At 35.7% G+C, this 13,624-nt stretch overlaps 1 protein-coding gene across 13 annotated transcripts; it reads left to right on the forward strand.

Moving 5' to 3' along the window:
- The first annotated feature begins 7,151 nt into the window (after window positions 1-7,151).
- On the forward strand, window positions 7,152-12,462 carry LOC113328607 (putative F-box/FBD/LRR-repeat protein At1g78760). 13 transcript variants are annotated; one of them, XM_026575663.1, is made up of 5 exons: window positions 7,152-8,853; window positions 9,024-9,188; window positions 9,283-11,466; window positions 11,633-11,799; window positions 11,902-12,462. In XM_026575663.1, exon 3 carries the CDS (start codon window positions 10,108-10,110, stop codon window positions 11,350-11,352), a length of 1,245 nt encoding a protein of 414 aa, XP_026431448.1. In that variant the 5' UTR covers window positions 7,152-8,853; window positions 9,024-9,188; window positions 9,283-10,107; the 3' UTR covers window positions 11,353-11,466; window positions 11,633-11,799; window positions 11,902-12,462. The 13 variants fall into 10 exon arrangements, with proteins under 13 accessions (XP_026431448.1, XP_026431459.1, XP_026431449.1 ...); XM_026575664.1 differs by having other exon boundaries at window positions 9,640-11,466; XM_026575666.1 differs by lacking the exon at window positions 9,024-9,188 and having other exon boundaries at window positions 9,640-11,466.
- Window positions 12,463-13,624: the final 1,162 nt, after the last annotated feature.

Genomic DNA, 13,624 nt, shown 5'->3' on the forward strand with positions numbered 1-13,624 from the left:
AGAAGAGCATATTTATTGTGAAAATGTTATTGAACCTTTGGTTTCAGAAACCTCAGGTTTCTATGCTATGACCTTCATGAATGATGTTTATTCTAGTACTAAATCCGCATACACATGTGATGTTGATCCTGATTTGGGGCTTGTACAGTTATTCTGTGAAGGAGAGCACGGCACACAACTTGTGTCTGAACTAGGGAAGGTTGAATTTTTTTGCTGACATCAATGATTCTATGCATGAAAATAATTTTGATATGTCTAGTTCACTGCCTAGGTCACTATATGTTGCTTCTTCTGATTTTTATTTTGGTACTTTGGATAACCATGATTCTGAACTGGTGCTTGTTGATTTGTGCAATGAATGTAAGCATATGACTGCACTTGTAGATGACTTAAGAGATGTTAATGTAATTTATAATAATACTAATCTTGATCTCATACATGTGAGCGATGTAGATGTACCTACTTTCTTGCCTAAGTCACAATATGATATTCTTCCATCAAACCTAGGTTTGGTTTGTCACAAAAATTTTAAACCAACTATTCTGAGAGTTCCTAATCTAGGCCTGGAACTGTATGCTTCTCAAGTCCTTTTGGACCATTTTGCAGCTAAATATAATACATTTGAGGAGCCACAGTTTGAATGTTTGTCTCTACACGTCCCTAACAAATTCCATTTTGAATTAGATCTTGTGCATGCAAAACCCCTAAGATTGCAAGATTTTGTGCTCAAAAACACACCTGTTGACAACTTTAGGTTTGGGAGTAACTCGTTTACATATGCAACCTTACTTACACTCTCATGTTATATTTATGTAAGGCCGTCAATATCTCTGAATATCTTCTTTTGGGTTGATCCTCAACTCCTTAGATTGTTGATCTATGGTGAATCTTTCTTGTATTTTTCTCTAAGTCAGTTTGTATCCTTTGTATAAACATTTTACTTTGTATCCCTTTTTGGTTACTACTGTGGTACGTATGTTTTTTTCTAATCCAATGCCACACTCAGATGACCTCTGATTGGATTATATCAGATAATAAAAGAGTTCTTACTTGGGACGATCATCGAAATCTGGTAATCTCTTTCCTTTTTCTCCACTTAGCATCGTTCTCATGGTATGTTGCAGTTATAATTTTGTTAATATTTTGAAACATCGAGGAAAATGTTTAGTTTAGGTTTGGGGTGGAGAGAAGATGCCATTAACTGTCACTGTGTTATATTTTGAAACTGAACTCTTCCATAAAAAAAAATGAAAAATGGAGCTCATTTACGTTGAATTGTGATACATGTGCATGTATGATATTTTAGGATTCTTAGTCTAGATGATGAAGCACCCCTGATTCTAACACAATTCACATGTTGATAAAAAATTTGCACATGCACGATCTACCAATACATGTATAGCCTCGGGTCGCTGGTATTTTATCTTTTAAGTAGACTACCAATCATCTAGAATACTGAATGAGACTTGACTAGCTTGTTCTTTGGTTGGCTGGGATAGAAGTTGGAGGATACGTTAATAAAAACAACCATTGAATTTGACCGGTGCATCGAAAAGGGATGCCTCTTGCCAAAAGTGTCATGTAATCTATGTTTTATGTTTTTGTGCAAAGTTTATTGTGTCAGTTTGTATCTGTATCTTTCATTAATCCAAAATCAGTTGAAAAAGTCATCAGAAAAATTCAGAAAGAAAAGAAAAGAAAATTCAGTTCAAAAAAAAAAAAATCAGAAAAAAAAAAGAAAAAGTACTCATTGTCTGTTGTTATGTTCTATTTCAGTAAAAATTGTTAAAGTATCTCTCTTGCCTCTAAATGAGAGAGTAGTCAATGTACATATTATAGTCAATGTTGTTTGTTGTTTTGTGTTGTAAATGGTCTTGTAATATGTAAATAGGGTGTATCCATCGACGTACAACTCGGGTAAGCAGAAATATCACCAACTCTTTGGTGAACATTCACAATTCTCGTAAATCCGTATATCTAGCTTGGCTTTGAATTCAGTTCTTAACCTAACAACTATCTCTTAGCGATTGGCAGTCATAACTTTTGATCATTCTATAAACATGTGTAGATACACTTTACACTCTTATCACATGTCTTTAGTTGTTCCATTGCTAGAATTGTGCCTCTGAAAGCTAGATTGAAATATCCATTTATTGTGAGCTAAAACGGAATGCAGGTATCACTTTCATGGAATCTGAGCTTATATTTTGTCCAAGAACTTTTCTTAGCTTTTGTTTTACTTGTGGAAGAGCAAAATTCAGGTTTGGGGGTGTGATCGGTGCCTAATAATGCATATTTCTAAACTATTTTATAGTCATTTATCACATTCCTAGTGCTTCATTTTTCTATCATATGTTGTATTTTGTGCATATGTTCATTAGCGGGTAATTTTGTCGGAAAAATCTAATTTTTGTTGTTGTTGTGTTGTACAGGGGTTTGAGCAGATGGTGTATATATCGTTTAACCATGTGGCAGGACATAAAAGTGGCTCACATCAAAATGTTAACTCATGTAGGAATACCACTCTTGGCACTCACGTGAAAAATGGAGATGAAGTCTTGGTTTTATATTTTCATGAATTCCAACATCAAATTTGATGTACAGATCCGAAAGTCGACAAAGAAACCAAGTCTTTACCTTATTTTCACAGGTGTTGTACTAGCACCATTTTCTCTATCCTTGAACACCACCTCTCTCAGATGTACCTCCTCTAAGCAAGAAACATCACCATCCATCAGTCATTCTTTTCTCTTTCTCGTATCTCCATTTTTAGCCTAACCCTAGATTTTGAATTAGACAACAATAGGGTGGATGTGGTGAACAATAGGGTGGCTGTGTACAGTGAAGATTATGCATCATTGATGAGTTTAATCACATCAAACCCCTAATTTTGTGGTTGTACTTTGTTGAAAATGGGATCTGTATTTTGGGAAACTTTTGTTTAAATAGAGAATGGGTTGTTGATGAAAAGCAAGCCCAGAATAGCCGGTGCAAGCAAGTAGTAGTATTTAGGTTTATTTTCCAGTTCTTATAATGTTCTAATTTTCTAACTAGGGCTTAGATGAAGCTCTTAATCTAATATCATATAATTTTGGTTATGAATTTGTTCTTGTTGTGCTTAACTGCTTAAGGATAGATTTAATCTTTTTGCTATAACATATTACTTTCCTCTTGTTTGTCATGCAACCTAGGTAGTTGGAACAATTCTATATTGTTGTGCTGCAAATCATGCTTAAATGAATTGATTTATCTTTTGAGTAGTTGTGTTTTAATCAGACATTTATTACTTAGAATGAATACTTTAGTTGTGATTAGTCATCCATCTTCAGATCACCTTGAATAAGCGGCAGACACGAATCTTTACCGCTATTCATTAGAAGGACAAGAGTAATATCCATAACTAAATTATCTAGTGCATGTTAAGTAGTGGATTCAACTGTACCAGTGTTTTCTAATTGCATTCTAACATTTTTTGTGTAGTATAATTATTCATAATAGTCGTATCGACAAACCCATTTCGCTAATCAGTATAGAAAGACCTTGAATCAATTCTACATCGCCCTAGTCTCCGTGGGATCGACCTGTATTTTCTCTGTCTATTATAGACGATGTGCACTTGCAGTATAATTGTAGGTATCTTTTCTTAGTCCTACCAGTTGATCAGCAGACTTCTAAATTCGGGAGTGCACATGCAAATATAGCTGTTACGTTGTTTTATCATTAATTCTAAAGAAGACCATCGGCATTTAGGAGGATAGACGTAAAACTAGTACTTGTAATTGCTTGAAGGTAGTATTTTATCTGCTAATTAGCTTGTTGTGATTATAATCAGTTCTATAGCTAAGTTAAAATCTTGTTCTTCCTGCTTTTCAAATACTTATTCTTTATCATCAAACTAGACTAAGGGGTCGTATTAACTCCTAAAAAACAGCATAGGTTTTCATTTAATGTATATAATATGAAATTAAAAGAGATCACATCTAAAGTTGAAGAAAAATAATTTTTATAAGATTAAAACGCAAAAGTCACACAATAATTACTTTAGATTCAAAGACTCTAGAAGGCCCTAACCATAAGAAGCAACATGGATAGAGAAATTAGGAATGAAAGGTAAGAATAATATTAATGCACTATTAAGAGTTCATCAATGACAAGGTTAAATAAATATCTCAAAAAGATAAGAGACCAAACTACAGCGTAATTTGCAAGAAGCAAGAGAAGATTAATAGATTGGAAGCAAAGAGGCAGAATGAGTTGTGATCATAGCCAAGTTCCAAAAGATGCAGTAATTTCTTCAACTAGAATCATGCGATGCATATATAATCATCTCTATCGGATTCACTATTATCAGTGTTCAAAAAGTTTTAGAGAGATTTTTCTTCACCCTAATTAGGCTCAGTACCTAGATTATTGCAACCTAAACCAAGAAGAGAAAAAGAGATTCCGACCCGTTGCTAAGAAAATTATTCAGTTCAAGATAGAAGATGGGATATCTCTAAATGCTCAGGTTTATCTCGAAGAAATTCCATTTGGTTCCTATTATTACTATATTTAGAAGAGAGAGATACGATATTTAAAGAAGTGAGGTAAAAATCATTACGAGGAGATGGAAAAGAAAAATTTCGCAGAAGAGATTGTTTTAGGGAACGTGTAATTACTATCTAACTATCTATCAATCTCTATATTTCATATCCTGGTGTTTTAATTTTTAATTTTATAGATCCACCTTTTAACTAGATTATTACTTTGTCACATGCCAAGGATCAATGTGACTGGACGGAACCTCTAAAATTAAGAAACATAAAAACATGGACCATTACGGGTTGGATTTGTGCGTGTCATCCTTGTGCGAGGCCATGCTAATCGTTCTATGTACCCGGACTAATTTAGAGGAAGAAAAGGCTAACCAAATGTGCTAATTATTCCTTACTCATCTGACTCGGAGGATTGTTGGGTAATGGGGTACTTTTTTTTTAATAAGAAAGAAATTTCACTCAATCAATTACCGAGTAATACAGAGTTTTCCTCTAGTGAGGGATTCTAACCAAGCTGGGACATTAGCATCCCATACAATAGGCTTGACAATAGTACTAGCATTTTTTCCTAGTTCATGAGCTACACTATTTGTTTCTCTTGGAACATGAGAAACAGACCATTTATTGAAATTTTTTAAAAGTTCATGATAATCTCTAATTATTGAATTTGTTGTCCACTTTATTGAGCCTTGAACTATATTAAGGCAATATCCCTCCAAGTGAAGATTTAAAATCCCTTTCCTCTTTGCGAGCTTGATTGCTTCGTACATAGCTAATGCCTCAGCTTGCTCCTCATATTCAGTTACTGATGGTATACTCCTTACCCCATGAATCCCACCTGCATCATCAAAAATTATTAGTCCAGTTCCCATTATTTTAGTCAAATTATAAAACGAGGCATCAAAATTAATTTTGAAGTATCCAGAATGAGGAGTAGTCCATGGTATCACATTCAAAAAAGAACCAGACAGACTTTCTGTTTGAAATTAATCTTCTTCTATTCTCTTTCCAATCCACTATATCCCTCTTTATTCTTGTCACTAGATTATCTACCTGCACTTGAGCATTATCAAAAATAACAACACATCTCATCTTCCAAATGTGCCAGAGAGTATAACCTGCATTAAGTATCATTTCATACATATTCCCATTAGTATTACCTGCAATTCCATTAGTTATCTAACTAACAATCCAGTCATTCCATTAGTTATCTAACTAACAATCCAGTCATTCAAGGTAGACATGTTAAAAATGTGACAAGAATAAGGGATTTATAGTTGTCCGAACATGTTTAGAAACATTACAGTGCAGAAGAAGGTGATCCTGTGTTTCTGGCACTTTATCACATAAATCACATTTAGAATCTATGCTACTAACAAACCTTGATAATTTATCTCTAAAAGAATGACAACCCTGCAAACATTTCCACAAAAACTGTAAAATTTTCGGTGGGAGATCTAACTTCCAAAAATGTTTCAAACCTTGAGTATTTAGGCATGCATTAGCCACCTGATTGTTAAGAGATAAATCGATAGCCATATAGGCACTCTTAACAGTGAATAAACCATTATTCAATTTTTTCCAAATCATCTTGTCATCACCTCTAAGAGAAATTCTGGTTTTAATAATTTCTCTAACTGTTCCACTATCAAACAAAGCATTTAATAGTTCTATATTTCATTCAAAACTGTTACGCATGATTAATTGGTCAACAGTACTTAGGCTAGGAGAAGAGAAATTAGTTGGTAATAGATTATCAATAGCAGGGACTCATTTGTCCTTCCAAATTGAAATTTTAGAACCATTTCCTACCTCCCAACAATAATTCTCTCTTATCAAATCTAAACCTCTACAAACTCCCCTCCAAACCAGAGAGCCACCTTCACTTGTACAATGAAGAGGGTTATGATCAAGAAAATACTTATGGTGCATAATTTGAGCCCAAGGAAAGTCTGGCTCAGTAAGCATTCTCCAAGCTAACTTAGCAAGGAGTGCCTCATTTAAAACTGCAGTCTTTCTAATATTCATACCTCCCAGTTCTTTGGCTTGAGTAACAACATCCCACTTCTTAAAAAACGACCCTTTTTCATCCTACTTTTTGTTCCACCAAAAGTTCCTTTGGATTCCATCCAACCTGTCTATAAGTTTCTTTGGCATCGGAAACGCAGCAAGGTGATGAGAGGTAAGAGTACCAAGAACAGATTGCACCATAATAGTTCTACAAGGTTGGTTAAGATTCTTACCTTTCCAGCGTGCTAACCTCCCTTGAAAAGCACCCGGTAAATGACTAAACGTCTCAATTTTGTTCTTTTGTGTCAAGAAAGGAACACCCAAATACTTATCCTTTAAAGTAAAGTTTTTATATTTAGTATCTCAGTTATCCTATGTTTAACAACATTATTCATTTTTGGGCTAAAAGCCATCCCAGATTTACCTAAATTAACGGATTGACCTGAGTACATACTAAAATTCTTAATGACACTATCCAAAGCCTTGGCACTCTTAATAATTGTCTTGGCAAATAAGAAACAGTCATCAACCAAGAATAAATGGGAAACAGGGAAACAAATTTTACTAGCTTTAACCCCTTAGATTAAGCTATCATTCTCATCGACACAAAGTTTTCTAGATAAGCACTCCGTACAAATAATAAATAAAATAGGGTCCCCGTCTAAGACCGGTTGATGGATAAACCTCGCCCGGAGCACCAATCAATAGCACAGAGGATGAAATAGTAGATATACATTCATAAATCATGGTACAACAGTCATCATGAAAACCTAACTTCTTGAAAATTGCAAGTAATGGGGTTCTTAAAAGTACAGTTTTAAGTTAAAACGGGCACTCTCAAAATCTCAATGACAACCATCTGATGGCGCCCAAAATCTTTCAGTTCTGAGATAGAAATGGATGAACAAGATAACATCGATAATGTGGTGGTGAATCTCACTGGTGAAGAAGAAATATCGGATAACGACGATTCACTTAATGATTCAGAAGATACTTGGAATGTTAATTTTAAAGTTGTCTTGAATTCTTCTACTTCTCAATCAAACCTGGATGGGGATGGGAATGGGGTTTCTTTTTCTCAAGAAATCCAGTCTCCTTGTTTCGATCAGATGGAAAGATTGTCTATTTCTTCTGAAGAAATGATTAATGATTTGTTGCAAACAACACCACCAATTCATGGATCTAGGAGCTCGGGAACAAATGCAGATAGTGAGGGTAATGTGTTCGACGATATTCCTGAATCAGAAGATGAGCCACGCTTTAAATTCATGGCAAATTCGAAGTTACAATGCTCCTCCAATGATCAATCTCTTCGTTGTGCTGAATTAGGTAATAAAGATAGAAGTAGTGAATTACCTGATGCTTTAATTCATCACATCTTTTCTTTCCTAGACATCAGATATGTTCTACAAACATGTATTCTGTCGAGAAGATGGAGGTATCTTCTCTACCTACTTTGAGAATATCCGATCACTCTATGGATTGGAATTTTGATGATAGTTTTGAGGCGTTGAATAAGTACATTGTTTTTGTGGATAGATTACTACTTCTGTGTGATAGTTCATCAGATATCCAAACCTTCAAACTTAAATGGGAAAACGTTGGTAACTTCCTAAGTGATTTGGATTTCAAGTACAACGTTTCAAGACATATCGCCACATGGATCATGGCTGTTGTTAAGCATAATGTTCAAGAGCTAAATCTTAGTATGTTTCTAAGACAGATGCTTAAATTGCCAGACTGTTTGTTCACCTGTAAATCACTGACAACGTTGAGGTTTTATGGATTTGGTAGGGATTTGACAGCCTTTGGTCTGCCTGATAATACAGAGTATAATTTCCCTCTGTTAAGATATCTGGCACTTAAGGGAGTCTCAATTGGCAATGAAAACTTAACTAGTAAGTTTTTTTCAAGCTGCCCAGTTTTAGAGTCTTTGGTGTTAACAGAGTGCAGTATAAAGTTCGATTTTTCCTCTCTTAGTCTTAAACACTTTCAACTGGACAATTGTGATGACGTTTGTGAGTCAATTGATTACTATGACATCACTGTTAAGTTATCTGCTCCAAATCTGACATCCCTTCTCTGCAAAGATTATATGTCACAAAACTATTCTCTAGAGAAACTTTCTTCTCTAGTTACCGCTGATATTGGAATGAACGTTAGTGAGGATTATACACCGGGAAAACTGAAAACTATTTCAGAGCTTACTACAGAGGTGAAAGGGTTGTACGGTGCTCGAATGATAAAAATTATAAGAGCGGTCCACAAAGTGACATATCTTACGTTGTCCTCACCTGGGTTCCTCGAGGTATGGATCTTTATAAGGTTATAGTTCTTTGGTTCGACATATAAAAAGTATTTTGTTATTTTCTTAATATGCACTGGTCTCCTATATTTTATTATATAAATTTATGGTATGAGGTATTTACAACGCTGCCTAAGTTTAATTATTGGTTTGCTACCTGTCTATGTGCCAAGGTTGTCTCCAAATCTCTCGACTCGCTAGGTGACCCCTACGTTCAGTTGAGTAATCTATGGTTTTTGAAGGTTAAAACATAGGTGTCGAAAAACTGCATGAACTCGATAGCATACTTGGTTAAGATATCCCCTAATATCGAATCGATTTTCTTAACAATAGAGCAGGTACAACTCTCATCATTGTAAACATACTTAGTTTTGTCAGAACTTTTCTGTTTCTCCATGTAATTATTATTTCCATTTTCTTGTTGGTGTTTAGACAAAGTTAAATGCAAACAACACAGGAGGTGATTGGATAGTAGGGTCAGAATTTCCTTGCCTGAACTTCCTCAAGTTTGTTGAAATTGAGGGTATCCAAAGATGTCTTTAACGAACTCAACTTGCATTTCCTAAAACTTCTTCAAGCGTCTCAATCTCGATTCAATCTTAGGCGACATTGAAAATTTAAAGTTAGATTAATGTGTTGCTCCCGCTTAGTCTGAACACTTGCATTTTTAAATGACTCTTGAAATTAGATTTCCCTCTTCTTCTGACTTATGAGACTATAAATGATTTATCTTCTTATGTGTTGCTTTAGGTATAATTTCTGCATCATGTTTTGTTTTTTGTCTAGTAGTTGGAGTAGCTTCGACAATACTTTGAGAATAAATTGGCATTTTATAGACGTGCGTGCCTTGGCATAAAGGTCTTGCCTGCGTAAAGAGGAACTAAAGCCGCATCTAGCCAGCACGACATGAAATCATGATCTCGACAAACTCTTCCATTGGGGTTTATCTCTCTGAAATATAAGTAGAGAATCACAACTATCTCTGCAAATTGGTAAAGCTAAAGAGACTATGATAGAACAAAATAACATCAATGGGGAAGCTAATATGGCAGTAAATCTCACTGTTGAAGTAATGAATGTGAGTTAACATCATCTGTAGAAGAAGAAATCTCACATGAAGATTCAGACCTTATAGAAGAAGATGCTTGGAATGTTAAACCTAAATTTGACTTGAATTTGTCTCCTTCTATTGAATCAGACCTGGATGGGGATGGGGTTTCTTTTTCTCCAGCAATTCATTCTCCTTGTTTCAATCAGATGAAGCGATTGTCTATTTCTTCGGTGAATACTTCGATTCTTCCAAATCTCCATGCTGCTTCTGAATCTCCTTCAATTTCTAATGATACTGTGGTTATTGGAGAAATGATTGATGATGATAACACTGATTTGGGTCCTGACATTACTAAAAAAATTTCTGAAGATGAAGTTGAGATGTTGGAAAGAACACCACCATTTTTTCATGAATTTAATAGCTTGGAAACAAATTCAGACAATGAGGGTAAAGTGTTCGAAGATTTTACTGAATCAAAAGATGACCCACAAATCCATACTAGCTCAAAATTGCATTGCTCCTCTTATAATGAACAATCTCTTGGTTGTGCTGAATTAGGTGAAGGATCAGAATTTCGGGTGAAGAAGCGTAGTGAAGATAGAATCAGTGAATTACCTGATGCATTAATTCATCACATCTTTTCTTTCCTTGACATGAAATATGTTGTACAAACAAGTGTTTTGTCGAGAAGATGGAGGTATCTTTGGTTTTCTCTGCCTACCATAGAAGTAGTGGACATCCCATTCATCAAAGCTGGAGACTCTTACGAAGTCACCTTCAATAGATTTATAAATTTTGTGGATAGGTTACTACTTCTGTGTGACAGTTCAGATATCCAATCCTTAAATCTTGTATGGCTTACTGTTAAACTCCATCTTGATGTAATCGGCAGGTATGACATAACTAGTCGTCTCAGTACATGGATCATGGCTGAGGTTAAGCATAATATTCAAGAGCTACGTCTTACGGTCTTTGCATGTGAGATATTTCAATTGCCCGACTGTTTGTTCACCAGTAAGTCTCTGACGAAGTTTGTGTTTTGTGGCGCTGGTATGGAACACACTGGCTTTCTTCTGCCTGATACAATGCATTTCCCTCACCTCAGATATCTGGCTCTTTCGGGAGTCATGCTTGCAGACGGAAACACTTTAATCAGTGAGATTTTCACAAGCTGTCCAGTTTTGGAGTCTTTGCTGCTATCAGACTGCAGTATAAATTTAGATTTTTCTTCTCTTAGTCTTAAACACTTTCAATTGGACAATTATGACTCCTCCGGGCCTACTGATACCACTGTCAAGCTATGTGCTCCAAATCTCAGATCCATTATCTGCAAAGATTATATGTCACAAGATTATTTTCTGGAGAATCTTTCTTCTCTAGTCACTGCTGATATTGGAATGAGAGTAAAATATGGTGATGAGGATCCTAAACCGGAAAGGCCAAAAATGTAATCAGAGCTTGCTACAGATGTAAACGAGTTGTATGGTGCTCGAATGATAAAATTATTAAGAGCAGTCCGTAACGTGACAGATCTTACGTTGTCCTCCTCACCTGGGTTTCTTGAGGTATGGATCCTTATAATTCTGTTGTTCATAAGTATTTTCGATGTTTTATTTTTTTTAATGTGCACTACCATATTTCACTCTATAAATAGATAAAATTGTGATATGAGGTATTACAAAATTATCTAAGTTTTCAACTATTGTTTGTGCTTCTTATCCATGTGCCAAGGTTGTCTCAGGATCTCTGGACTTGCTAGCAGGTGACCCCTACTTTCAGTTCTATAATCTAAGATTTTTGAAGGTTGTGATATGGGTCTCGAGAAACTGCGTGAATGTGATACTTACTTGGTCAAGATTTCCCCTAATATTGAATCTATTTTCTTAACAATAGAGCAGGTAATGATTAAATGAATGAGCTCTTTTCTGTTGATTTCATATTACAACTCTGATTACTATGAGTATGAACGTACTTAGTTTTCATTTTCTTGTGATGCTTAGACAGAGTTAAATACAAACAACACAGGAGGTGACTGGATAGTAGGGTCGTCGTCATTTCCTTGCCTGCACTACCTCAAATTTGCTCAAATTCAGGGTATTCAAGGATGTCTTAATGAACTCAAGCTTTTGCAAGTTTTGTTGAAGAAAGCCATTGTCTTGGAAAAAGTTAAGTTTTTCTGTTCAGAAACAGACTCACCTGATAGAGCTGCACAGCTGGTGGAATTCAAAGAGTTGCTGCTTGCATATCCTAGTGCTTCTTCAAGTGTCTCAATCTCGATTCAATCGTAGGCGACACTGAAAACTTGATTAAGTAACTCTAGGTCCCTTGACTTTTGAATACTTCTTCGGCATTCCTCACATTGTCAGTGTTGACATGGTTAGCCAATACTATCGAAAGTTTCTGCCCTAAAGGTTTCAGGCGTTGATGCGCTGTTATACTTTTCAGACACTTCGACTCCTATATTTTGGCGTTTAAACCTACCCGAGCATAGTCTCACTGTTTTTAAAAAATATAAGCGCGCTATTGTGTGTCTCAAGCCAAATGCAAAGCCTTTCCGTACATTTTTCCCTTTCTGTGAGTGAAGGTGCATAATCTAGGCTTTCGCCCAACGCTCTCTACAACACTGAACCTCGGAAAAAACATCCTCCAAATCCTTCTCATCATCCCACCGACTCTATTGAGCGCAATGCTCTTTGAGTGGAAAAATCTTTCAGCTTCAGCGCGTCAGCGGTAAAGAAATTGCGTGGGGCAACTTGAAATTATGCGACCAGTCCACCTTGTTTATCGTATTCATCACTTAGAAGAATGTCAGATCTTGTGTAAAATGTCTGACAAGAACCTCCCTTTCGTTGAGGATTTTCAGCTCTTCCAAGTCGCTCGGGCACAATGATTTGTATCTCCATCTTTAAGGTGAACTAATAGAACCCAAAACTTGAATACCATCGTTATTTAAAAAAACAACAGAGAGTGTAAGCATTACGCTCCTGATCTATCAATGTGGATTGTGTAATTGTGACAGAACCCATACACACTTGCACTAAACACAGATCCACGTCAAAAATAAACAATCTCTATAACCTGTAGGCTGTAGTCGGGGGAAGCCAAGAATTTAGTTATGGGGTGCAAAATTTGGCATGGGATGCAAAAATAAGAAAAAAAAAAAGGTGAAAAGAAACAAAAATAGACTTAGATATCATTTATTTTCCTATTGGACCTAAATTAGGTTTTGGAGCCAGCTGGATAGGGGTGCAAGCGCACATCCTTGCAATTGGCTTGTTTCATCCCTAACTGTAGTTAGTGGCCGAATCTACCTTGAAGCAAGGGTGTGCAATTGCGACCCCTTGCTTCTTAAAAATCTCAACTAGTAGGCTTAGTTATCTAAGCCCGTAGAATATTTGCACCCCCTCCAACCCGTTAGCCAACTAAACTTCCCAAAGAAAAATGAACTTTTTTCTCCCGTCCAAGGTTTTTAAATCATGAATCGCAATGCAAATCGTTTTTTCATTTCCATGAATCGAATCATATACTGAATCATTTTTCATGAATCGAATAATTTACTGAATCGTGATTCCTAGTCTCATAGTCCATTATTTATATGAATGGAGAAAAAAGCTACGCATATATAAATACACACATATGAACAACTAACATCCATAAATATACGATTCATTCATCAATGTTTAAGTGTCATAGACTCGATGTGATATAGAATCCGTGTTTCAT

This window comes from Papaver somniferum, unplaced genomic scaffold, assembly GCF_003573695.1.
Source record: "Papaver somniferum cultivar HN1 unplaced genomic scaffold, ASM357369v1 unplaced-scaffold_111, whole genome shotgun sequence".
Lineage (NCBI taxonomy): Eukaryota > Viridiplantae > Streptophyta > Magnoliopsida > Ranunculales > Papaveraceae > Papaver > Papaver somniferum.